Source organism: Erythrolamprus reginae, chromosome 8 (genome assembly GCF_031021105.1).
Source record: "Erythrolamprus reginae isolate rEryReg1 chromosome 8, rEryReg1.hap1, whole genome shotgun sequence".
Lineage (NCBI taxonomy): Eukaryota > Metazoa > Chordata > Lepidosauria > Squamata > Dipsadidae > Erythrolamprus > Erythrolamprus reginae.
The window spans coordinates 11,533,922-11,560,855 of NC_091957.1; the positions used below are offsets into that span (position 1 = coordinate 11,533,922).

Consider the following 26,934-nt stretch of genomic DNA (forward strand, 5'->3'; position numbering starts at 1 on the left):
CTTTTTCTGCCGTCAGTCTTCTATGTTTCTATGTTTCTATACTGTACTGTACTGTACTATACTATACCCTACTATACCATACCATACCATACCATACCATACTATACTATTCATAAAATCACAGGTGTGGAGCATGAATGAAAACAAACCACCGCAAAGCGATTTTTGGAAGGTGTTCCACCACAAAGTTTGAAGAAACCAATTTTATTCCCTAACAATCCCCATATTTCCGTTACTTAAGGCTTACTCCCTACAATATGTTTTGTTCAGCAGTATGTTGGCCAAACTCGGTATGTTTGGAAGAGGTTTGCCAAAGGTCCTGAAAGGGAAGCTTGGGACTTGGAGAATCCAATGTCAGGAAAACAGCCATTACAAGAACTCTCTAAAAATAACATTATTGTTATTATTGGGTCATTTGCGGCTTCAACAACGGATGCTTCGCCTGTCCTGTCCCTCTCCTCTTCTCCACAATTACACCCAAGGAAAAGATAGTCCCTTTGTGACCGAGAGAGAATTTTTTTAATGCAAAAACCAGAATTTTATTCTATATAATAGTGGGGTTGTGCTCCTAATTCGGAATTCCTGCCTGAATCATAAGAGTTTGTAAGTACACTGCGTGGGCGTAGATGTACGGATCTAATTTTTGCCTGCTTAACTTTTTTTTCTCCCCCTAAATGCCTTTCTACAAAGAAAAACATTCCTTAATAGTTCTTAATAATCTTCGCCTGAAGAACAAGAGCCTTACCTACGTAAGTGCTCTAGTTAGGAAAAAAAAAAGGCAAAAGAACCCTGAATCAAAACATGGGATCAATTGGCTAATTGCCCACGTGTGAACGTATTTCAAAATTCACCCTCATCCATCCCCACACTCCATTGTGACAATTAAATACGGGGTTTCTTGAACATACGAGGAAATTAATCCCCTTTTTGTTTTGTTTGGAATGGCAGGCAGGGTTATTTGTAAAAGGGGAAAAGAATATTTTTCACTGCTGGTTTTGCCAGAAGTCAGTTCAATTAATACTACTAGGTGTATACATAATTTTGTATTTATTTATTATCATGTTCATTGTGGTGCATATTGGTGGAGGTGCCCTTTGGGAGCCGTACGCAAGGAAATTTCATTTTAATGTATGGTGATCAAGGTACATTCAAGGTGACAATAAAGTTGTTCTTCCCTTTTCTTCTCCATTCTTATTCTTACTTTTTCTTATTATTTTTTCTTATTCTATTCTATATATTATTGTATTTTCTATTCTATTCTTCCTTCTTCTTCTTTCTTTGTTCTATTCTATTCTATTCTATTCTATTTTTCATTCCAATATTCTATTCTATTCTATTCCATTCCCTTTTCTTCCCTTCCCTTCCCATCCAGTGGCAGTGCAGTGCAGTGCAGTGCAGTCTTCATTTCAATATTCTATTCTATTCTTCATTCCTATATTCTATTCTATTCCATTCCATTCTAATTCAAATTCTATTCTTCATTCCAATATCCTGTTCTGTTCTATTCAATTCTGTTCCATTCCATTCTAATTCCACTCCTTTCCAATCTATTCCATTCCATTCTATACTATTCAAATTCTATTCTTCATTCCAATATTCTGTTCTGTCCTATTCAATTCTACTCCATTCCATTCTAATTCCATTCCAATCGATTCCATTCCATTCTATACTATTCAAATTCAAATTCTATTCTTCATTCCAATATCCTGTTCTGTTCTATTCAATTCTATTCCATTCCATTCTAATTCCATTCCAATCTATTCCATTCCATTCTATACTATTCAAATTCTATTCTTCATTCCAATATCCTGTTCTGTTCTATTCAATTCTATTCCATTCCATTCTAATTCCACTCCTTTCCAATCTATTCCATTCTAATTCAAATTCTATTCTTCATTCCAATATCCTGTTCTGTTCTATTCAATTCTACTCCATTCCATTCTAATTCCATTCCAATCGATTCCATTCCATTCTATGCTATTCAAATTCAAATTCTATTCTTCATTCCAATATCCTGTTCTGTTCTATTCAATTCTATTCCATTCCATTCTAATTCCACTCCTTTCCAATCTATTCCATTCTAATTCAAATTCTATTCTTCATTCCAATATCCTGTTCTGTTCTATTCAATTCTACTCCATTCCATTCTAATTCCATTCCAATCGATTCCATTCCATTCTATACTATTCAAATTCAAATTCTATTCTTCATTCCAATATCCTGTTCTGTTCTATTCAATTCTATTCCATTCCATTCTAATTCCACTCCAATCTATTCCATTCCATTCTATGCTATTCAAATTCAAATTCTATTCTTCATTCCAATATTCTGTTCTGTTCTGTTCTATTCTTCATTCCAATATCCTATCCTATCCCTATTATTCCTATGCCTATTCCTACTTCTATTCTACCTTACCCTATTATCAAAATCAGGATATGGACTCTACAAAATCCAGACAATGGTGTATGACTAAGTCAACAGTGTTAGAGATGGGAAGAGAAATTAATTTGCCATATATCCACGGGAAAGCAAAATGAAATGAAATGAACAAACAGCCTCCCTCCCCAATCAATACCTCTTTACTGAGCAAACAACTTATAAAAGCTTAACATTTTCCTTTTTTTAAGGGGGGAAAAAAAAAGACAAATAACCAAGAGCAACCTATTGCTTCTGCTAAAACCTTACAAAGTACAGATCTAAACACTGAACTGGAACATTGTGGAGAGTAAAGCAAAGTCATTTTTATATATATATTAGTAGTGCAAGGGGGAGCGGGCTTAAGTGAGCTGTGGCTTTCATCTCTTGGGCCCTTGATGGACTCTAAGTAGCATTAAGCCGGAATCCTTATCAAAGAAAATTGCGGAAAACCAAGATTCTTATCGTGCCCCATTTGAGTTCGTGGAGAGGTCAGGAGGAGATCCATCTGAAAGCATCGTTTATCCGTTCTTTTCTCCCTCCACCCCAACAATCTAGCCTTCCATGCGGGCGCACGAAAACAACAAGAGCGTTGCGAACCCCGCGTCGATGTTATTTCCGAAGCGCCGACCTCAAGAAAGAAAAGTTTGCACTTTCCACACAAAGAAAGGAGTCGATTCAAGCTTCCCTGGGCAGGTTTTATTATCATAGGCCAGGGGTCGGCAACCTGGGGCTCTGGAGCCGCATGGGGCTCTTTCATCCCTCTGCTGTGGCTCCCTGTAGGCTCAAAATATACGTCACAAGTGCTGATGCGCGACACCCACCGACACGCAATTGATTAAGCTTTTCGACCCCCGGTAGGCCAACCGTGGATAAATCCAAGAAAAGAAAAGTTTTGGAAGAAAAACAGAATGTTTAATTCAACTATATATGCTGGTTTTGTGCCTGCTCAGGAAATAATCAGGCACTGGAAGAGTTTTGTGGCTCCCGGTGTTTTCTTTTCTGTGGGAAATGGGTCCAAAGGGCTCTCTTGAGTGTTTAAGTGAGTGTTTGCCGACCCCTATCATGGACCACTACCGTCGCTGTATGGAAAATAACTCCAGCTTTGTTATTATTTTATTAGGATATAATAGCAATAGCATTTAAGACTATAAACTGCTTAGAGAGAGATATGAATCCCAGCGACCGGTTAGGTCCCACAGAGTTGGCCTTCTCCGGGTCCCGTCGACTAAGCAATGTCGTTTGGCGGGACCCAGGAGAAGAGCCTTCTCTGTGGCGTTCCCGACCTCTGGAACCAGCTCCCCCCAGATGTCAGAGTTGCCCCCACCCTCCTTGCCTTTCGCAAGCTCCTTAAAACCCACCTCTGTCGTCAGGCATGGGGGAATTGAAATTTCACTTCCCCCTAGGCTTATAGAATTTATACATGGTATGCTTGTATGTATGAGTGATTCTTTAAATTGGGGTTTTTTAGACTATTTTTAATATTAGATTTGTTTACATTGTCTTTTTATTGTTGTTAGCCGCCCCGAGTCTTTGGAGAGGGGGCGGCATACAAATCTAATAAATGAATGAATGAATAAATAAATAAATAAAGAATGAATGAATGAATGAAGCATTGTTAAGCAGTGCATAAAGGTCAGCCTATCGCCCCCAATAATCTGGGTCCACATTTTACCTTCCATGCCAGAAGGATGGTAGGCTGAGTCAACCTTAAGCCTGGTGAGATTTGAACTGGTGAACTACAGCCAGCAGTCAGCAGAAGTAGCTTGCAGTACTGCACTCTAACCACTGCACCATCAAAGATCACCCAATTCCTGCATCCGTTCTTCATATGTTTTAGTTTCCGGGCCTTTTAATCCTCTTGGTTTCTCTTCTTTGCACTTTATTTCAAAGTCTCAACATCTTTTTGTAATGCGGTAACTAAAACCGGCTGCAGAATTCCAGGTTTGACCTCCTTAATTTCTTGCACCTGATACCCATAGAAGAATCCACCAGATTCGTCCTTGGTTAGAAAATAAGGTTTGTGACTACAGGAGGCAAAGCTGAGCAAACTTCTAATGAGACTGGATTCGCCCATTAGGCTCTGCTGCTATTGTCCCCGCCAGAAACTCAAAGGAAAGTTAAGTCCAAGAACCACCGTTATTTTTTTCAACTCACCGTGCTCAATTTACTGCAGCAAATGAGAATACGGCGTTCGTAGAGCATGCTGGCGTACAAATGCAACATGTTGTTGACGTCCACGGCTACAAAATACTCAGTCAGGTTTCTCTAGGAATGGGAAAGAAGGGAAGGTGTTTAGGAAATTGTCTTCCAACCAAGTCGCAATAGTGACTCTCAAGCTAGCACCGAAGGCAGGAGAGAAAATTTAACCAATCAATCAGAAGAGCTGGAAGGGATCTTGGAGGACTTGTAATAATAATAATAATAATAATAATAATAATAATAATAATAATAATAATAATAATAATAATAATAATAATAATAATAATAATAATTATTATTATTATTATTTTTGTATGCCGCCCCTCTCCGAAGACTTGGGGCGACTCAAAACAATGATAAAAACAATATTATAGCGGCACAAATCTAATATTAAAAGAAATAACTAAAACCCTATCATATTAAAACCAGACAACACATACATACCAAACATAAATTATAAGGACCCTGGGAGAAAGCTGTCTCAAATCCCCCATGCCTGGCGGTTTAGGTGGGCCTTGAGTAATTTATGGAAGACAAGGACGGTGGGAGCAGTTCTAATCTCCAGCGTGCCAGGGTCAGGACCATGGACAGCGCCCACAAACTCCGTGGGTCTCCTTCTTGGGCACCAAAGAGGAAGAACAATAATCCAGTTGGCGAAGCAGTGGAAGCGATGTGCTGGTGCCTGGAGGCTGTTAGGGTCTGGATGGGTGTCAACAGGCTCAAACTCAACCCTGACAAGACGGGGTGGCTATGGGTTTTGCCTCCTAAGAACAATCCCATCAGTCCGTCCATTGCCCAATTATTGACTTGGGCATCCTCCTCGATCTACAGCTGACCTTAGAACACCATCTTTCGGCTGTGGCGAGGAGGGCGTTTGCCCAGGTTCGCATGGTGCACCAGTTGCGGCCCTATTTGGCCAGGGAGTCTCTACTCACAGTCATCGAGCCCTCATCGCCTTGAGGTCCAACTATCGCAATGTTCTCTACATGGGGCTACCTCTGAAAAGTGTTTGGAAAATTCAGATTGTGCAAAATGCGGCCGCGAGAGCCACCATGGGCCTTCCCAGATATGCCGAAGTCTCGTCATCACTCTGTGGCCTGTATTGGTTTCCGATTAGTTTCCGGTCACAATTCAAAGTGTTGGTTATGACCTATAAAGCCTTACATGGCATCGGACCAGAATACCTACGGGACCGCCTTCTGCCGCATGAATCCCAGTGGCCGATAAGGTCCCACTGAGTTGGTCTTCTCCGGGTCCCATTGACTAAACAATGTCGTCTGGCAGGACCCAGGGGAAGAGCCTGCTCTGTGGCGGCCCCGGCCCTCTGGAGATTCAAACTGCCCCCACCGTGCTCACATTCTACAAGACTTTGAAGACCTACCTATGTTGCCAGGCATGGGGCAATTGATGCATTTCCTTGTTGACTAGTAAGATTTATGTGTGGTATGATTGGTTAGTATTGACTGTTTTTAAAGATAGTGGGTTTTTAGCTTTAGTTTTTAATTATTGGATTTGTACATTGTTCATTGTTGTTGTGAACCGCCCTGAGTCTACGGAGAGGGGCGGCATACAAATCAAATTAATAATAATAATAATAATAATAATAATGATGATGATGATGATGATGGTGATGATGATGATAATTATTATTGTTGTTGTTGTTGTTGTTGTTGTTGTTGTTGTTATTATTATTATTATTATTATTATTATTATTATTATTATTATTATTATAAGAACCATCCAGGAGAAAAGGACTAACTAGGAGAATAACTTAAGACTTTGTTTTAAAATAAACCTGCCATGCAGTTCCTCCCCTCCCCGTGGGTTCCAATCCCATCTGTGCTCGATTAGCGAGGATATTTGTGTCTAAACAGAAACTGTTTAGAAGTAGTAGCCACTTCCTGCCACCGTGGTTACTGATAACTTGGCAGGTCTCTCAAAAAGAAAAGGAAAGGAAAAAGACAATCTTCACGCTACCCAGATGCTAAGTTCAAATCAATCCAAAGAGAAGCAGAAGGGACCTTGGAGGTCTTCTAGCCCAACCCCTTGCTCAAGTAAAAGACCCTAAGCCAGACGTCTTCAAACTTGGCTACTTTAAAACTTGTGGACTTCAACTCCCAGAATTCTCCAGCCAACAATGCTGGCTGGAAAATTCTGGGAGTTGAAGTCCACAAGTCTTAAAGTTGCCAAGTTTGGGGACCCCTGCCCTACGCAATATGCGTATCGCTTTTTTCCTCTTTCCTCCTTCCTGGCCTCAGGAGGTGGCCACGTGAGGCTGCAGGGGAGCCAGGCAGGAGAGAGGGAAGCTCGTCCGAGGTCAGGAAGGAGGAAAGAGGAGAAAAGCGAGGCATGCTCAACAGCAGCAGGAGGGGGGGAAAAGAGACTTGAACCGAGACTGGTAATCCAGGAAGTGACAGCCGCCGATCAGCTGGAGCTGTGCAAGCAGCTTCATTTCCGCCGGTGGAACTGTGTTCCACCCCGTCCTGCCTGCTGCCCACCCCTGGGAAGAGGGAATGGGTGTGGGCATGTTGTTGTTGTTGTTGTTGTTGTTATTATTATTATTATTATTAATAATAATAATAATTAGATTTGTATGCCGCCCCTCTCCGGAGACTCGGAGCGGCTCACAACAACAAAACAGTACAAATCCAGTGGTTGAAACAATTTAAAACCCTTAATATAAAAAACAGTCATACATCTCATACAAACCATACGTAAAGCAGAAACGGCCCAGGGAATCAATTTCCTGACGGCAGAGGTGAGTTTTAAGGAGTTTGCGAAAGGCAAGGAGGGTGGGGGCAGTTTGAATCTCCAGAGGGAGTTGATTCCAGAGGGTCGGGGCCGCCACAGAGAAGGCTCTTCCCCTGGGTCCAGCCAGACGACATTGTTTCATCGATGGGACCCGGAGAAGGCCAACTCTGTGGGGACCTAACTGGTGCACACATGCTAACAGACATACACACACACACACACACACCATCCTTTTCGCACGCGAACCACAAAAGGTTCGCCATCACGGTTATATAGGGTTTACATCATTTACGAAGAACGATCGTCCCACGGGTGACACTTACATTTTCGGGGATGCTGGGAAGTTCCCTGGTGTCCGGCACCGTAAAGTAAGAATGCTGAAGGGGGAGAGAGAGAAAGGGGGGGGGGGGAAACGGACCTTAAGTTTATTTTGACATATTAACACCCTACCACAATGATTCTCAGATTTGATGATGTGAGGCTGTTGATTCCCAGAATGTACACCCAGTTAATGTGCCAGAATGGAGGAGCCTAAATTTACTGGCTTGGAGAAAACAAAAAACACTCCAACATAGAAACACAGAAGATTGATGGCAGAAAATAACCTCCTGGTCCATCTATTCTATTATTTCTATTTCTATTTATTAGATTTGTATGCCGCCCCTCTCCACAGACTCATCTGCCCTTGTACTATTTCCTGTATTTTATCTTAGGATGTATCTATGTTTATCCCAGGCATGTTTAAATTCAGTTCCTGTGGATTCACCAATCACGTCTGCTGGGAGTTTGTTCCAAGCATCTACTACTCTCCGATTCTTCACCCCGAGGGGTGGCATACAAATCTAATAAATAAATAAACTCTCCCAGTCAAATAATATTTTCTCACGTTGCTTCTGATCTTAGAAACATAGAAACATAGAAGACTGACAGCAGAAAAGAACTCATGATCCATCTAGTCGGCCCTTATACTATTTTTTGTATTTTATTTTAGGATGGATCTATGTTTATCCCAGGCATGTTTAAATTCAGTTACTGTGTATTTACCAACCACGTCTGCTGGAAGTTTGTTCCAAGCATCAACTACTCTCCCAGTCAAATAATATTTTCTCACATTGCTTCTGATCTTTCCCCAACTAACCTCAGATTGTGCCCCTTTATTCTTGTGTTCACTTTCCTATTAAAAACACTTCCCTCCTGGACCTTATTTAACCCGTTAATATATTTAAATGTTTCGATCATGTCCCCCCACCTTTCCCTTCTGTCCTCCAGACCAGGGGTCTCCAACCTTAGCAACTTTCTGAGGTGTGGACTTCAATTCCCAGAATTCCTCAGCCAGCCATGCTCATGGACTCAGCCAGTCCATTCTGGCTGAGGAATTCTGGGAATTGAAGTCCACACCTCAGAAAGTTTGCGAGTCTGCGGAGAGGGGCGGCATACAAATCTAAATAATAAATAAATAAATATAAATAAATAAGTTGCCAAGGTTGGAGACATCTGCTCCAGACTATAGAGATGGAGTTCAGGAAGTCTTTCCTGATCAATTTAATGCTTAAGACCTTCCGCCATTTTTGTAGCCCATCTTTGGACCCGTTCAATTTTATTAATATCTTTTTGTAGGTGAGGTCTCCAGAACTGGATACAGTATTATTCCAAATGGGGTCTCACCAGCGCTCTATACAGTGGGATCGCAATCTCCCTCTTCCTGCTTGTTATACCTCTAGCTATGCAGCCAGGCATTCTATTTGCTTTCCCGCACTGTTCACCCATTTTGAGAATGGGTGAACATATAGCACTGATGCCAAAAAACACAATGGACTACGACTTGACCATCCAAAATGCAGCGGCATGCAATCAATTGGAATAGAGTTGGAAGGGACCTTGAAGGACTTTTTTCTGGTTTTTCTTTGAAGAGGTTTCGCTTCTCATCCAAGACGCTTCTTCAGCTCTGACTGGATGGTGGGGAATGGAAGGATTTACAGTGTTCCCTCTATTTTCACGGGTTCGAACTTCGCGAAAAGTCTATACCACGGTTTTTCAAAAATATTAATTAAAAAATACTTTGCTGTTTTTTCTCCTATACCACGGTTTTTCTCGCCCGATGACATCATATGTCATCACCAAACTTTCGGCCGCCTTTAATAAATATTTTTTTAAAATAAACTTTAATAAATAAACATGGTGAGTAATAATCTAAATGGTTGCTAAGGGAATGGAAAATTGCAATTTAGGGGTTTAAAGTGTTAAGGGAAGGCTTGTGATACTGTTCATAGCCAAAAATAGTGTATTTACTTCCGCATCTCTACTTCGCAGAAATTCGACTTTCGCGGGAGGTCTCGGAACGCATCCCCCGCGAAAATCGAGGGAACACTGTATATAGATCAGTGTTTCCCAACCTTGGCCACTTGAAGATATCTGGACTTCAACTCCCAGAATTCCTCAGCCAGCATTCCCCGGCTGGGGAATTCTGGGAGTTGAAGTCCAAATGCCTTCAAGTTGCCAAGGTTGGGAAACACTGATATAGATGATGTCTTATCCCTCCCCTTCTGTTATTAACCCCCCACCCCTCTGATTTAGAATAGAATAGAGCTGGAAGGGGCCTTGTGTGATGCCCGCAAGACAATGAACTAAAGAGATGCACCCTTCATCAAACGAGAAGCGCTAGGCTTTCCCCCATTTTAGGAAAGCTCACCACGCTGAGATGAACCGAAGAAGCTGGCTCAGGAATCGGGAGTTTATAAAGGGTCTGCAAAAGTTCGTATCCTTGGCTGTCCTGAAACAAAGAAAGAAGAAGAAATGAGATGGTCCCAGTGAGGGGGTTGCCATCCTTGGGAGAGGAACATCTGTCTCCTTTCTCTCTCTCTCTCTCTCTCTCTCTCTCTCTCTCTCTCTCTCTCTTGTTAATGAGAGGCGGGGGGGGAACCCTAACATCTTGGTTTTTTTCTTCATGTCAAGGTCAAAAAAAGAGATCTATCTTACTTTGTTCAACAAAGGTACCCCTACTCCCCCCCCCCACTCTATTCTACTCTATTCGCTATTCTCTATTCTGTTCTGTTCTGTTCTATTCCATTCCATTCACTATTCTACTCTATTCTTGGTTCTATTCTACTCTACTCTACTCTATTCTCTGTTCTATTCTATTCTATTTTGTATTCTATTCTATTCCATTCTTTATTCTATTCTATTCTCTGCTCTATTCTACTCTATTCTATTCTATTCCATTCTCTATTCTACTCTACTCTTGGTTCTATTCTATTCTATTCCATTCTCTATTCTACTCTATTCTTGGTTCTATTCTATTCTATTCCATTCTATTCTATTCCATTCTCTATTCTACTCTATTCTCTGTTCTATTCTATTCTATTCTATTCCATTCTCTATTCTACTCTATTCTTGGTTCTATTCTATTCTCTATTCTATTCTGTTCCATTCCATTCTTTATTCTGCTCTATTCTCTGCTCCTATTCTATTCTCTATTCTACTCTATTCCACTCTATTCTATTCCATTCCCTCTTCTACTCTATTCTCTGTTCTATTCTATTCTCTATTCTATTCTATTCTATTCTATTCGATTCTTTATTCTACTCTATTCTCTGTTCTGTTCTATTCTCTATTCTATTCTATTCTATTCCATTGACTATTCTACTCTATTCTTTGTTCTATTCTACTCTATTCTTCTCTATTCTATTCTATTCCATTTTTTTATTCTTTTCTATTCTCTGTTCTGTTCTATTCTCTATTCTATTCCATTGACTATTCTACTCTATTCTTTGTTCTACTCTACTCCACTCTACTCTATTCTACTCTATTCTTTGTTCTATTCTATTCTATTCTCTATTCTATTCTATTCCATTCTTTATTCTACTCTATTCTCTGCTCTATTCTATTCTTTTCTATTATCTGTTCTGTTCTGCTCTATTCTGTTCTATTCTAAGCTGAATCAAAGGTGGGTTAGGTCATCTCTGTTCTTCGCCAATGGTAAAAGTGTTAAAAGATATACACACACTCGGTCTCTCTCAAAACAGAGACACCTATTCAAACACAGAAGACACATTGGAAGCGCGACCCAGATATTTACCTGGCCCTTCAGTGTGTAATCTGCCAGAATATTCAGCAGTTTATAAAAGACTTCAAACCATGGAAGATAACTGGGGGGGGAAAAGAGAAGAAAAACACATGTTTGCACATTAATATTAAGAGGGAAAACCCCTTTTCCCCTGCGAAATGTGAACAAAAAGGTGAAGGAAGCTCGTGGAGATGCCAGCATCTTGCCACTACTTGTATACCCTACATCAGTGATGGCGAACTGTGACAAAAGGGCACGCGCATGTGGGATAGCATGTATGCGTGTGCCCACACCCATAATGCAATGCACTCCCCCCTGTGCATGTGCATACAACCACCATGCTGGCCCACCATCCCATGCATGAGAAGCAGGCAGGGATGGCCTACTCCCACTATCGGTGTGCTACACGCACAACTTTGCATCTCCAGCATGCGCATGTGCACGCATGTCTGAGCGAGATGTTATTTACTTATTTATTTGTTTATTTATTGGATTTATATGCTGCCCCTCTCCGAGGACTTGGGAGGGCTTACAACATTATTATTATTATTGTTGTTGTTGTTGTTGTTGTATTTATTTATTTATTATTTTGTCCAATACGCAATGAGGGTTTTAGTGGGTATATATATGTTCTGCCGGCGTGTCCCAACCACCCGTAATTACAGGGTAATTAGTCCAAACAGACACACACCACACGATAGAAGGAAAACCAAAGTCTTTATCAACAGAAAAGCAGAAAAAACTCCCTTTTTAAATGTCAAAGGGATTTTCTGGTACACACAAGGCACAGGTTAAATGCAATCCAATTTCTCACCCAGTAACTGGGAAATTGAGTCCAATTCCAAAGTCCAAAAATTCCACCCACAGTCTTGAACAGGGAAACAGCAAACCACGATCTTGACGAAACTATGAATCAGATAAACTTCCACGAGGCTAAACCAGCACGCTGCTCTTTTTATCTGTAGCACTAATTACAGCAGCCCCACCCAACCACAGGTGGCCTCACTTATCTCCTGTAATAATCCTTCAGTTGTTCTCTCCTATGCATCACTCTGCGCATGCGTGGGTCCGTCATAAGTTCTTGTTCAGAACCCAGGGATGATAAGGATGATTGATCTCCTCCTGGGCTGTCTGCCAAACTCCCCTCTTCCCTGTCACTCGCGCTTCCTTCATCAGAGGAGACTTCATTGGCAGATTCTATCAGGAGTAAAACAGGCCTGTGGCATGTGGATGTTTCCCCCACCTCCACCTCCACATTCCTTGGGGCAGGAGCTGGGCCGGAGCTAACCACCACAATATATATACAGTAAAATACATGATGAAGGTTATAGAGGAGATACTCAGAGTAAAATATATCTAAGAAAGAATAGAAAAGAAGATATAGTAATAGAACATATCAATGAAAGAATAGAAGAAGAGATATAGGAATGGAAGAAAGGTATAGGAGATATAGGAGAGCAATAGGACAGGGGACGGAAGACACTCTAGGGCAGAGGTCTTCAAACTTGGCAACTTTAAGACTTGTGGACTTCAACTCCCAGAATTCTCCAACCAGAGCTCTGGCTGGAGAATTCTGGGAATTGAAGTACACAAGTCTTAAAGTTGCAAAGTTTGGGGACCCCTGCTCTAGGGCACTTGGACTTGTTGATTACATTTGTATGCCACTCCTCTCCAAAGACTCGGGTCAGGTCACAACAATAATAAGTACAGTAAACAATGATACAAATCCAATTAATAAAAGTAGAATTAAACCCCCTTAATATTAAAAACAATCAATCCTACACAGTCATACCATTCTCAAGTGCTATAGTCAGAAGAGAGGGGGAAGTTAATCCCCCCATGCCTGGTGACATAGATCAGTGATTTTCAACCTTTTTTGAGCCGCGGCACATTTTTTACATTTACAAAATCCTGGGGCACACCACCAACCCAAATGACACAAAATGACACTCTAACACAGTACATATTATACATATAGTTAACAATATAGTTTCTAAATGTATTTATACTCACTTAGTGTGAATAGGATAGATATAACCAGCTGAGGCTGAGGCTTCACCTAGTGGTGGCAACATTTACCTCCAGTCCAAATCAGGACCACGGGAGGAGTAGCAGCTTCAACTACTCGCCAGGGCCACACAATGACAAGTGCGCGGCAGCCCGAGCAGGGACCTTCCTTGGTGTGGATGAGAGGCGGCCTGCTATTGGTTCATCGCTAGTGGTCGGGATGAATCCAAGTAGGTGATTGGTCAGTGAGTGTTCCCTGTCCCTCCACTCTTCCTGTCACTGATAGCTGGAGGGATTCTGAGGGGAATATTTATGTTCGGATGGAGGCAGCTGGTGGTGGGCCAGATAAATGGCCTCCACGGGCCGTATTCAGCACAAGGGCTGTAGTTTGGGGACCCATGTTTAATTTCCCCACGGCACGCCTGACCATGTCTCACGGCACACTAGTGTGCCGCGGCACACTGATTGAAAAACACTGACATAGATGAGCCTTTAACATCTTGCAGAAGACGGGGAGGGTGGTGGCAATTCGAATCTCCAGGGGGAGTTGATTCCAGAGGGCTGGGGCTGCCACAGAGAAGGCTCTTCCCCTAGGCCCCGCCAGACGACATTGTTTAGTCGATGGGACTCAGAGAAGGCCAACTCTGTGGGACCTAATCGGCCACTGGGATTCGTGCGGTAGAAGGCTGTCCCGTTAAATATTCTGGTCCAGAATACTTATAAATACAGAATACATATAAAAAAAGAAAACAATACACCATGCAAGAAAGAACAATGTTTCTTCTACACTCCCTATTTCCCCACGTACTCTCCATCCTGTTCTGTGGCCTTCCTCCAGTGAGACACAAGGGCTTGTATGCCCTGCCGGTACCATTCCTTGTTCTGGTCACAAAGCCATTTCTGCACTATGTGAATCACCTCTTTTGTCATCCTCAATTTTTTTCCGCGACTAACCGTACTTCTGTCGACTGCAGATTCCCCATAAACTCTACACAAATGTTGGTGAATGTTCCCAACAGTTTCTTTCTTCGCAGTGAGAAATTCAATGACGACATACTGCTTGTAACGTACCATCACTTACAGACGCCGTTTCGAAAAACTGCTGCAGCTACGCTATCTTGTCTGAAGAAACGCAAAATTTACACACGCACTCCTGACAATTCAAATAATGTACAGTGGTACCTCAAGATACGAACCCCTCATCTTACGATCAACCCGAGATACGAACCCGGGATTCAGAAATTTTTTGCCTCTTCTTACGAACTTTTTTCGTCTTACGAACGCCAAACCCGAACTTCTGGGTTTGGCGTTCGGGAGGCTGCTGGGAAGCCCCCCAGCTGTTTTAAAAGGTGACAGCCGGGCGGCGGGGCTTCCCAGGGGCCTCCCGAACGCCGAACCTGGAAGTTCGGCAAAAGTTCGGGTTCGGGAGGCCACTGGGAAGCCGCGGCGTCCGGCTGTCACCTTTTAAAACAGCCGGGGGGTTTCCCAGCAGCCTCCCGAAGCCGAACGCCAAACCCGAACTTCCGGGTTCGGTGTTCGGAGGCTGCTGGGAAGCCCCCCGGCTGTTTTAAAAGGTGACAGCTGGGCGGGGCGGCTTCCCAGCAGCCTCCTGAACCCCGAAGTTTGGCAAAAGTTCGGGGTTTGGGAGGCTGCTGGGAAGCCCCGCAGTCTGGCTGTCACCTTTTAAAACAGCCGGGGGGCTTCCCAGCAGCCTCCTGAACCCGAACGCCAAACCCGAACTTCCAGGTTTGGCTTTGGGAGGCCGCCGAGAAGCCCCGCCGCCCGGGTGTCACCTTTTAAAACAGCCGGGGGGCTTCTCGGCGGCCTCCCGAACGCCGAACCCGGAAGTTCGGGTTTGGCGTTCGGCATTCGGGAGGCCGCTGAGAAGCCCCCAGGCTGTTTTAAAAGGTGACACCCGGGCGGCAGCGTTTTTTTGCGGGGGGTTTTTTGTTGTTGCATGGATTAATTGACTTTACATTGTTTCCTATGGGAAACAATGTTTCGTCTTACGAACCTTTCGTCTTAAAAACCTCCCCCTGGAACCAATTAGGTTCGTAAGATGAGGTATGACTGTACAGTATATCTAAAGTTCCGCATTCGTACCATTACTGTAGGCTGACGGGGAAAAAATCTGGTGTGTTGTTTTCTGGGCGTCCCTCGTATATCTTGCACAAACAGGGCAGCTTCCAACTTCTTGAAAAAATGAGGATGTTGGCATTTGAGAGGGAAAAAGCAGTTTATTAACCAAGCAGCCGCAACAGGAACTGAAGAGGCAGTATGTCGGATAGAAAGCGCTGGGTTTTTTTTTCTTTCTCTAAGGCTTAAAGTGTCAAAACCAGATTCTGCTTTAGGGAATGTGGGCTTCTCTTTGCTAAGCAACCACGGACCGATTTTCTTGGTTCCAACCGGCGCCGATAACTGCCAGAGGGCTCTCCGGGGGCCTGCATTGTCTTTTCACCTGGGGTAGGAGGGTAGGGGAGAAATACCTTGGCAGGTGTTTCTCTCTTTGACAGGTATAGGGACAGAGTCGAGCCCACTGATAGACTCAGGGAAATCCCCAAGGGAAAATTGGGGGGGGGGAGAGAAGGGGACTTCCCTGAGCTGGGTCAGAACTTGCCAAAGAGGACGGCTCCAGATTGGAGGCTTCAAGGAATATTTGCCTTCCTTCTGTCCTTTTCTTCTTTGCTACCCTCCTTTCCTTCCCCTTTGTTTTCCTTCCTTCCATCCATCCTTTCTCTCTTTGCCTGCCTGCCTGCCTGCCTCCCACTCTTTTCTTTCCTTCCTTCTCCTCTTTACCTTCCTTCCAATCTTTTCCTTCCTTCCTTCCCTTCTTTACCTTCCTTCTACTCTTTTCCTTCCTTCCTTCTTTCCTTCCTTCTCCTCTTTACCTTCCTTCTCCTCTTTTCCTTCCTTCCTTCTCCTCTTTACCTTCCTTCTACTCTTTTCCTTCCTTCCTTCTCTTTACCTTCCTTCCACTCTTTTCCTTCCTTCCTTCCTTCCCTTCTTTACCTTCCTTCTACTCTTTTCCTTCCTTCCTTCCTTCCTTCTCTTCTTTACCTTCCTTCTACTCTTTTCCTTCCTTCCTTCCTTCTCTTTACCTTCCTTCCACTCTCCCTCCCTCCTTCCTCTTCTAAGTTCTTCCATTTCAGTTCTCCCAGCCGAGCAGAAGCCGAAAGAACACCGAGGGGAGAATTTATCTTTCCGTTTTGTTGGTGAGTCTCTCGTTCAAAACCATGGGGAAAAGCAGGAGGCAGCAGCCTCCCTCCCTCCCTTCTCTGCCTGCAGCTGATGGACCGAGAAAACCCGGGAGCCCCCTTGGGGATTGGCGGGGCATGTTTTTCCTCATATTTCATTGGTAACCAAGCACTTCCACTTCCTCTCGGGCTCCTCCAGAGCTTTTGATTAACTGCTGTTTTCACGGGTCAGAGGTTAAACAAAGGAAGGGAAACCCCTCCTGAAATGGCCCACAGCCCCGCCTCACACACACACACACACACACACACACACACACACAAATTTAAAAATAAACCAGCTGAAGGGTGGTTGAGGGGCTGGAAGACAGAAAGAAACAGGTTGAAAAATTCCTCCAAGCCACTCAGGCGCGGAAGTTTCAACACAGGGGACAGCTTCAAAAATGTTAGCAAGGGGTTCTCTGTCTGGTTGCTGGGTGGGCGTGGCCATGGTGGGCGTGGTCTAGTTGACCCCCTGCACCATGGCCTGGGAGGGCTCCGACCCCAGGCTCTGAAGACTTTTTTTGAACCTCCGGGAGGGGGGAAATGGCTTTCCCAGGCTCCGGAGATCCGCTGGAGGCCGGAAAAGGGCTCGTTTCGGGCCTTCTCTAACTTCTGATAGGCCCATTTTTGCCTTCCCTGAGCCTCTGCCCGCGCCCTGCACTGACCTGCATCCAAAACGGGCCGCATGGGGACTCCTGGGAGGGGAGGGACTTTTTTTCAGCCTGTAAAACCTCCGTTTCAGAGGCATTTTTTGAGCATGTGAAACCTCCATTTCTGAGGCATTTTTCCAGCCTATGAAACCTCTGTCTCAGAGGCTTTTTTCAAGCCTGTGAAACCTGTTTCTGAGGTATTTTTTCAGCCTCTGAAACCTCCATTTCAGAGGGTTTTTTCCAGCCCGTGAAACTTCTGTTTCTGAGGTATTTTTTCAGACTGTGAAACCTCCATTTCTGAGGTATTTTTGTAGCCTGTAAAACCTCCGTTTCTGAGGCATTTTTCCAGCCTCTGAAACCTCCGTTTCTGAGATATTTTTCCAGCCTATTATACCTCCATTTCAGAGACTTTTTTTCTCAGTCTGTAAAACCTCCATTTCTGAGGCATTTTTCAGCCTCTGAAACCTTCATTGAGAGGCTGAGCAGGGCTATGTTCAGTGTAAAAGTGTAAAACTCAAATTTTCATCCTCTTTTAGCGGGTTAAAAGTGTCTTATACTCCAAATATACAGTATATGGGTAACAGAAGCTTCCCGAGAACCAACATGGAATGAGATGGCCACAGAGTGGAACCCAAAGGAACAGCCTGATTCCCAAACCATAAGGCCCAGCAGTTTCCTCCCAACTTACTATTAACATATTCTGCAACCCTCTTGGCCTGTTAAATATACTTTCTCTGCTGCCCACGGGACAATTGCAGCTCTCTCTTTCCCTTGAGGGATTGTCCCGCCAGTGGTGACCATTCTGTTGGCCAATTATTGTGACTCTGGGGTTGGGCTCAAGCTCACCCCCTCAGGGTCTGCGGTCTGGACTAATTAATTGGGTTAGGGGGTTTGTGCGGCACACAACCCCTCTTAATCCATTTAAGCATCTCCTAGCAATAGGGCCACAAGATTCGCAACACAATCCTCGTGGAGTTATTATTATTTTTTAATTGCTGGCATGGGGCAACGGGGGTGGTGGAGACGTTTTTAAATTGTTGTGACCAGCAGAAGTTTAATTGGAACTTTGTCCGTCTTCCTTGGGCACAATAAGAAACTGAGCTTACTTTAGTATCACCGGGCAATTTTATTCCTTTCTATTCGTGAATTTTATTCCCCTATTAAAAACCAAAATCAAGGTCCGTGGTAGACGTTCTACCTTCCTTCTCTCTTTCTCAGCAACCTCAAGTTTAATATTTTTGTTGAGTTATAAAACATTGTGAAACGCAAAATAAGTCAATAGGAAAAGGGCGGGGGAGCAAAATTGGAAAGCAGGTATTTTATTCTGGGAGAAGAGCAGATAATAAAGAAAATTTGGGACTGCGCTGAAATGAACTGATTAACATTAAGATTAAAAGATAAAGATGATTCGTTGTATTACAATGACTTGGGGAAAAGTTCTATAGATGGTAAGAAAAGGAATATAAACAAGAAATTTTAAAAATAAGTGAATGATATAACCCAGATGTATCATTCGAAAGAGATGAGAGGGAAGGGAGGGAGAAAGAAGAGAAAATTTTAAATTAGGAGTGCATTAATAGACAAACACATATAGATTGATTGATTGATTGATTGATAGATAGATAGACAGACAGACAGATAGATATAGATAGATTATAGATATAAAGATAATAAGATGATAGATAGATAGATAGATAGGTAGGTAGGTAGGTAGGTAGGTAGTTGTTTTCGTAGATTTTCACGGGTACAGGTATGACGGTCTTGGTATATTCGGATTTAGAAATTTCTGGCGACGTTTCGACGAGGTCCCACTCGTCATCTTCAGGCTGGTGCTTCTGTCCTTGTTCTAGGGCGAACACAGCGAGACCTGAACTGCCTTCCTTCTATAAATACTGGTGGCTGGGTGTGGTTTGATGGCTACTCAGGATATCACCCCTTATCCACAATCATTAACTAATCAGCATACCTCAGTTAAATCAACGACCCCAGGTGTTACCCCACTGACTCACCAGGAAGTTTCTACACAGCAGGCAATTGCTGAGCCAGCACTCCACACCCACCCACCAGTATTTATAGAAGGAAGGCAGCTCAGGTCTCGCTGTGTTCGCCCTAGAACAAGGACAGAAGCACCAGCCTGAAGATGACGAGTGGGAACTTGTCGAAACGTTGCCAGAAATTTCTAAATCCTACACGGGAAGAAACCCAAATATACCAAGACCATCATAGATAGATAGATAGATAGATAGATAGATAGATAGATAGATAGATAGATAGATAGATAGATAGATAGATAGGGGGGGAAAGAAAAGAAAAAGAAACACTGACTTCCAACTCTCTCTGTTGTGGCAAAAGAAATCAAAGTCACAACTTTTTGCTTTTTCATAATAATATGAACCAGCCATTTCTGTAAACATCTATCAACGTAATTGGTAAAAAAACCCAAAAATCAAAAGTTTCACTCTTTTCTGCTTCAAGCACAAAAGTTCAGAAGCAGATCCCCATGTGGAAACAAAGGCACTTCTGTTCTTTTCTTTAATCAAAATAGTCAATCCTGCCATTTCGGCCAAACTCCATCAGCTTCTGCAACCGTTTGCCCATGCTAAGCAATTCGAAAGGGCCCTTCCATTTCTCTACATGCAATACTTTTAATAATACAATAATAGAACTGGAAGGGACCTTGGAGGTCTTTTAATTCAACTTCCTGCTCAGGCAAGAAATCCTAAACCACTTCAGACAAATGGTTATCTAATCTCTGCTTAAAAACGTCCACTGTTGGAGCATTCACAACTTCTGGAGGCAAGCTATTCCACTGTTTTAATTGTTCTAAAACAGAAATTTCTTCTTAGTTCTAAGTTGCTTCTCTCCTTGATTAGTTTCCACCCATTGCTTCTTGTTCTACCCTCAAGAAGGAGGGGAAGTAGGAGGAGGAAGAAGAAGAAAGAGGAAGAAGGAGGAAGGAGGTGGAAAGAGGAAGGAGGACGAGGAGAAAGTGGTAGAAGAAGGAGGGGAAGTAGATGGCGGAAGAAGGAGGAAGAGAAAGTGGAAGAAGGAAGAAAGAAGAAAGAGGGGAATAAGTAGGAAGGAGGAAGGAGGAAGAAAGAAGGAGGAAGATGGAGAAGGAAGAAGAGGAGGAGGAGGAGAAAGTAGAAGGAGGAAGAAAGAAGAAGGAGGGGAAGTAGGAGGAGGAAGAAGAAGAAAGAAGAAAGAGACAGAAGGAGGAAGGAGGTGGAAAGAGAAAGGAGGAAGAGGAGGAAGTGGTAGAAGAAGGAGGGGAAGTAGATGGCGGAAGAAGGAGGAAGAGAAAGTGGAAGAAGGAAGAAAGAAGAAGGTGGGGAAGAAGGGGGAAGGAGGAAGAAAGAAGAAGAAGGAAGATGGAGAAGGCAGAAGAGGAGGAGGAGGAGGAAGTAGAAGGAGGAAGAAAGAAGAAGGAGGGGAAGTAGAAGGAGGAAGAAGGAAGAAAGAAGGAGGAAAATGGAGGAGGAGGAAGAGAAGGAAGCTGGAAGTGATGCTGTTATCTGCAACCCACATCCAAGAGCAAAATGCTGCTAAAATCCACCAACAACTGCAAATTAAAAAGCTGTGGACGGGCTTGCAAATCAGATACGGAAGCTCAGAAAACCAGAGAGAGAGAGAGAGACCAGCGTGTCAGGGTGTCCCTGGGGTCGACAAACCACCGAGCCCTCTCCGAGGAGATAAGCCTTCCTCGGCAGGCGGGGTTTCTGCTGGCTAAAACACAGCTCCGCCTGACACAAACATGCCACCCGAGAGCAGCACGGAAACCCAGAGAACCTGGTCGATTGCCGGAGGCGTTTACTATGCTACGTCGGCCTACCGAGCCCCCTTGGAGGTTAAGAGACATCAAACATGACTAGAATCATTTCTGGTTCCCCTGGAAATCAGATCTGCAGGAAAACAGGGAAGTCCATCCCCTCGGGGCTGCCCCCCATCCCCAGCCTCGGACTACGCTGGATGGGCCTCCAGTCTGATCCAACAAGAGGTCGTTGCACTCCAAAGTTTAAACAGAGTCAGAGTTCACCGTGGGAATGTTTCAGTACAAAATGAAACAGCTGCTTCAGATCTCAAGGAAGGGAGAAAGAGAGAGCTCTCTCGATAGAAACATAGAAGACTGATGGCAGAAAAGGACCCCATGATCCATCTAGTCTGCCCTTATACTATTTCCTGTATTTTATCTTAGGATGAATATGTGTTTATCCCAGGCATGTTTAAATTCATGTTAAAGGGTTAAAAAAAGGTTCAGGAGGGAAGTGTTTTTAATAGGAAAGTGAACACAAGAACAAGTGGGCACAATCTGAGGTTAGTTGGGGGAAAGATCAGAAGCTTCTGCTCTGCCAATCTCACACTACTTACCAGAGCTTACAAAACTTTTGCCAGACCCATCCTCGAATACAGCTCATCTGTTTGGAACCCATATCGCATCTCAGACATTAACACCCTTGAAAATGTCCAAAGATACTTCACCAGAAGAGCCCTTCACTCCTCCGCTCGAAATAGAATACCCTATGAGACTAGACTTTCAATCCTGGGCCTTGAAAGCCTTGAACTAAGATGCCTTAAACAAGATCTAAGTATTGGCCACAAGATCATATGCTGCAACGTCCTGCCTGTCGGCAACTACTTCAGCTTCAACCACAACAACACAAGAGCACACAACAGATTTAAACTTAATATTAACAGCTCCAAACTTGACTGTAAAAAATATGACTTCAGTAACCGAGTTGTCAAAGCGTGGAACTCATTACCGGACTCCATTGTGTCATCCCCAAACCCCAAACACTTTACCCTTAGATTATCTACGGTTGACCTATTCCTAAGAGGTCAGTAAGGGGCGAGTACAAGTGCACTAGAATGCCTTCCGTCCCCTGTCCTATTGCTCTCCTATATCTCCTATACCTTTCTTCTATTCCTATATCTCTTCTTCTATTCTTTCATTGATATGTTCTATTACTATACTTTCTTTTCTATTATTTCTTAGATATATTTTACTATGAGTATCTCCTCTATAACCTTCATCATGTATTTTACTATGTGTATAGAGATATATACCCACTAAAACCCTCACTGTGTATTGGACAAAATAGATAGATAGATAGATAGATAGATAGATAGATAGATAGATAGATAGATAGATAGATAGATAGATAGATAGATAGATAGATAGATAAAAATATTATTTTACTGAAAGAGTAGTAGATGCTTGGAACAAACTTCCAGCAGACGTGGTTGGTCAATCCACAGTAACTGAATTGAAACATGCCTGGGATAAAAAATATATCCATCCTAAGATAAAATACAGGAAATAGTATAAGGGCCGACTAGATGGACCAGGAGGAGGTCTTTTTCTGCCGTTCTTTCTTCTATGTTTCTAAGGTTCAGGAGGGAAGTGTTTTTAATAGGAAAGTGAACAAAAGAACAAGGGGGCGCAATGTGAGGTTAGTTGGGGGAAAGATCAGAAGCAATGTGGGAAAATATTATTTGACTGAAAGAGTAGTAGATGCTTGGAACAAACTCCCAGCAGACGTGGTTGGTCAATCCACAGTAACTGAATTGAAACATGCCTGGGATAAAAAAATAGATCCGTCCTAAGATAAAATACAGGAAATAGTATAAGGGCCGACTAGATGGACCAGGAGGTCTTTTTTCTGCCGTCAATCTTCTATGTTTGTTTGTTTGTTTGTTTGTTTGTTTGTTTGTTTCTTTCTTTCTTTCTTTCTTTCTATCTATCTATCTATCTATCTATCTATCTATCTATCTATCTATCTATCTATCTATCTATCTATCTATCTATCTATCTAGATTTCTCACCAATCTTGACACAGGGAGGGCATAGCCAGGGAAAAAAAACATATCATGAAAAATGCCTGCGATATATTCCTAATCATTCACATTAATAATTCCTCCGTGCTTTAATGATATCCCCCAGGGGTGTGTTCAGAGGTACACAACGTTGAGGGTCCTTGAGGGGTAAACCCTCAAGGGTGGGGGGATTTTTTTAGGGGAGGTGGGAGTCTCAGACTGCACCACTAACCATGGTCGGAAAACCATTTTTGACTCTTTTTAAAAAAAATTTGCACAACACAACCCGGCAGCTGAAAAAAATACCTGGAAGGTATAGCCCCACGGTTCCTGGAGAAAACACAATTTAAATATCAGATGATCTTTGAAGGGGGAAGAGAAATTCTCTCCTCCCTGCAGCCCCCCAACGCTGAAGCAGCTGTTTCTTCTCACATCAAGACAGGCTTAATGAGTTGGAAGTTTGTATAATAAATACCCTTCCCTTTGAAATGTGAAGATTCCACCATTAACATGTCTTTGATTTTTCTTCTCTTTTCCCCCCCTCCTTTTTAAAAAAGAGCTCATTAGAATGGCAGAGAGAGAGAGAGAGAGAGAGAGAGAATAGCACACGAGATCTCCTAAATCACCATGGGGCTCTCCTTCCCAGCTATGAGCTCTCAAGGTCAGGGGCACGGAAGAGTTGGCTACAAGAGAGGGACATGGGTAGGAGAAGGAGTGGACGGGGTGAGTGGAGGGGCATCAGGTTATCTTTCTTTTTTTCTGGCCTGTTGGAGGAGGAGGAGGAGGAGGGAGAGAAGGGAGACAATGATACAATACCCAGCTCTATATCTCCACCCCATGTCCAGTCAGCGAAGCAGTGGAAGTGATGTGCCGGTGCCTGGAGGCTGTTGGGGCCTGGATGGGTGTCAACAAACTCAAACTCAACCCAGACAAGACGGAGTGGCTGTGGGCCTTGCCTCCCAAGGACAATTCCATCTGTCCATCCATCACCCTGGGGGGAGAATCATTGACCCCCTCAGAGAGGGTTCGCAACTTGGGCCTCCTCCTCGATCCACAGCTCACATTAGAGAACCATCTTTCAGCTGTGGCGAGGGGGGCGTTTGCCCAGGTTCGCCTGGTGCATCAGTTGCGGCCCTATCTCGACTGGGAGTCACTGCTCACAGTCACTCATGCCCTCATCACCTCGAGGCTCGACTACTGTAACGCTCTCTACATGGGGCTGCCTTTGAAAAGTGTTCGGAAACTTCAGATCGTGCAGAATGCAGCTGCGAGAGCAATCAGTATGCCCATGTCACACCAACACTCCGCAGTGCATTGGTTGCCGATCAGTTTCCGGTCACAATTCAAAGTGTTGGTTATGACCTATAAAGCCCTTCATGGCACCAGACCAGATTACCTCAGGGACCGCCTTCTACCGCACGAATCCCAGCGGCCAGTTAGATCCCACAGAGTGGGTCTTCTCCGGGTCCCATCAACTAAACAATGCCACTTGGCGGGACCCAGGAGAAGAGCCTTCTCTGTGGCGACCCCGTCCCTCTGGAACCAACTCCCCCCAGAGATTAGAATTGCCCCCACCCTCCTTGCCTTTCGTAAGCTACTTAAAACCCACCTCTGCTGCCAGGCATGGGGGAATTAAGACTTCTTCTCCCCCTAGGTCGTTACAACTGTATACATGGTATGTTTGTATGTATGTTTTGTTTTTATATATTAAGGGGTTTTAATTTGCTTTTAGTATTGGATTTTACTGTATATTGTTCATGATTGTTGTTAGCCGCCCCAAGTTTTCGGAGAGGGGCGGTATATAAATCCAATAAAACTTGAAATTTGAAACATGAGGAGGAGGAGGACTAGGGAAACTGTGGGGTCCTTCATAACTCCTGCCCTTTATCACCTGGAGGTTCAACTACTGCAATGCTCTCTACATGGGGATACCTTTGTATCACTGCATGGAGCTACCAATGCTCTCTACATGGGCCTACTACACGAGTCAAAATATTTACTGACCCCTCACATCCTGGACACGAATTGTTTCAACTCCTACCCTCAAAACTGTCACTAAAGAGCACTGCACACCAAGACAACTAGACACAAGAACAGTTTTTCCCTGAACGCCGTCACTCTACTAAACAAATACGGTAATTCCTTCAACACTGTCAAACTTTTTTTACTAAGTCTGCACTTCTATTTCTACTAGTTTTTTCTCATCATTCCGATCCTACACTTAGGACTGTATGACTGTAACTTGTTGCTTATGTCCTAAGATTTTTATTAATGTTGTTCCTTCATTGCTTATTTGACCTCTATGATAATCATTGAGTGTTATACCTTATGATCCTTGACAAATCTGTATATTCTTTTCTGTACACTGAGAGCATCTGCAGCAATCGTGTGTCCAATCACACTTGGGCAATAAAGAATAGAATAGAATAGAATAGGATTAGAATAGAATAGGGGCTAAAATAGAAAGACTAGGAATAGGAATAGGAATAATAATAGGAATAGGAAGGGAATAGGAATAGAGTAGAAAATAGAATAGAATAGAATATACATAGAATGGAATAGAATAGAATAGAATAGAATAGGGGCTAAAGTAGAAAGACTAGGAATAGGAATAATAATAGGAATAGGAAGGGAATAGGGGTAGAGTAGAAAATAGAATAGAATAGAATATACATAGAATAGAATAGAATAGAATAGAATAGGGGCTAAAGTAGAAAGACTAGGAATAGGAATAATAATAGGAATAGGAAGGGAATAGGGGTAGAGTAGAAAATAGAATAGAATAGAATATACATAGAATAGAACAGAATAGAATAGAATCTACATAGAATAGAATAGAATAGGAGTAGAGTAGAAAGACTAGGAATAGGAATAATAATAGGAATAGGAGTAGAGTAGAAAGAATAGAATAGAATAGGAATAAGAATAGTAATAGGTGTAGAGTAGAAAGACTAGGAATAGGAATAATAATGGGAATAGGAATAGGAAAGGAATAGGAATAATCCTTCGGGAGTGGGCGGCATACAAATGAAGCAAACAAACAATTAAAAATGTAATTAATAAATTAATTAATAAATAGGAATAGAAATTAGAATTCCTTATTGGCCAAGTGGGACTGGACACCCAAGGAACTAGCCTCTGGTGCATATGATTATACTCATTACAGCCTATTCTAAGTTATCTACGATCCTATGATTCTGTGTGTTGACGTGTGCCCTTCGGTCCTGCGGGCGTGTCCGTGACTCAGGCCCTGGAGAGGCTCATCCAGCACGCCGACACCCCCACCCACCCCCACTGCCGATGCCCCCATGCCAGGCCAAGGCGGGGGAGCATCTTTCCCTGCGAGGCCTCTTGCTAATTGCCTCTTCTGTCCCCGCAGACGGTCTGCCCATTACTAGGGAGGCATTTTCACACTTGCAAGCTTAAGGCACGTGTGTGCGCCCACACGCACACACACACACATGCACAATCACCATGGCAACCATCATGCATATTGATGAGATCCTGGCATGGCTGCCCCAGAAGGGATGCTGGGATCTTGAAACCTCAGGTACCATAATGCGGGGAAAACTCCACTTAGCTCACCAAGTTGGACCCGGCTTCACTACAGGTTAAGGGAGGGGTGGTGGAATTAACACACAGCCCAACCCCCCATCAGTCATAGAAGCCCCCTCCATCCATGTTGCTTTGGTCTCTTGTTGTCAGTATCTGACCCATCACAACCGCATGGATATCTCCGGGACCGCCTTCTGCCGCACGAATCCCAGCGACCAGTTAGGTCCCGCAGAGTTGGCCTTCT

At 43.3% G+C, this 26,934-nt stretch overlaps 1 protein-coding gene across 2 annotated transcripts in view; it reads right to left on the minus strand.

Moving 5' to 3' along the window:
- The window catches only part of DENND1A (DENN domain containing 1A), a 235,816-nt gene that overhangs the window by 102,583 nt on the left and 106,299 nt on the right, over positions 1-26,934 (minus strand). For both annotated transcript variants that reach the window (XM_070758843.1, XM_070758844.1), the window contains exons 6-9: positions 11,444-11,513; positions 10,058-10,138; positions 7,692-7,745; positions 4,573-4,683 (exon numbers count right to left, since the gene is read on the minus strand). In XM_070758843.1, the coding sequence (XP_070614944.1) occupies positions 4,573-4,683; positions 7,692-7,745; positions 10,058-10,138; positions 11,444-11,513 (316 nt within the window). The remainder of the gene's footprint in view (positions 1-4,572; positions 4,684-7,691; positions 7,746-10,057; positions 10,139-11,443; positions 11,514-26,934) is intronic.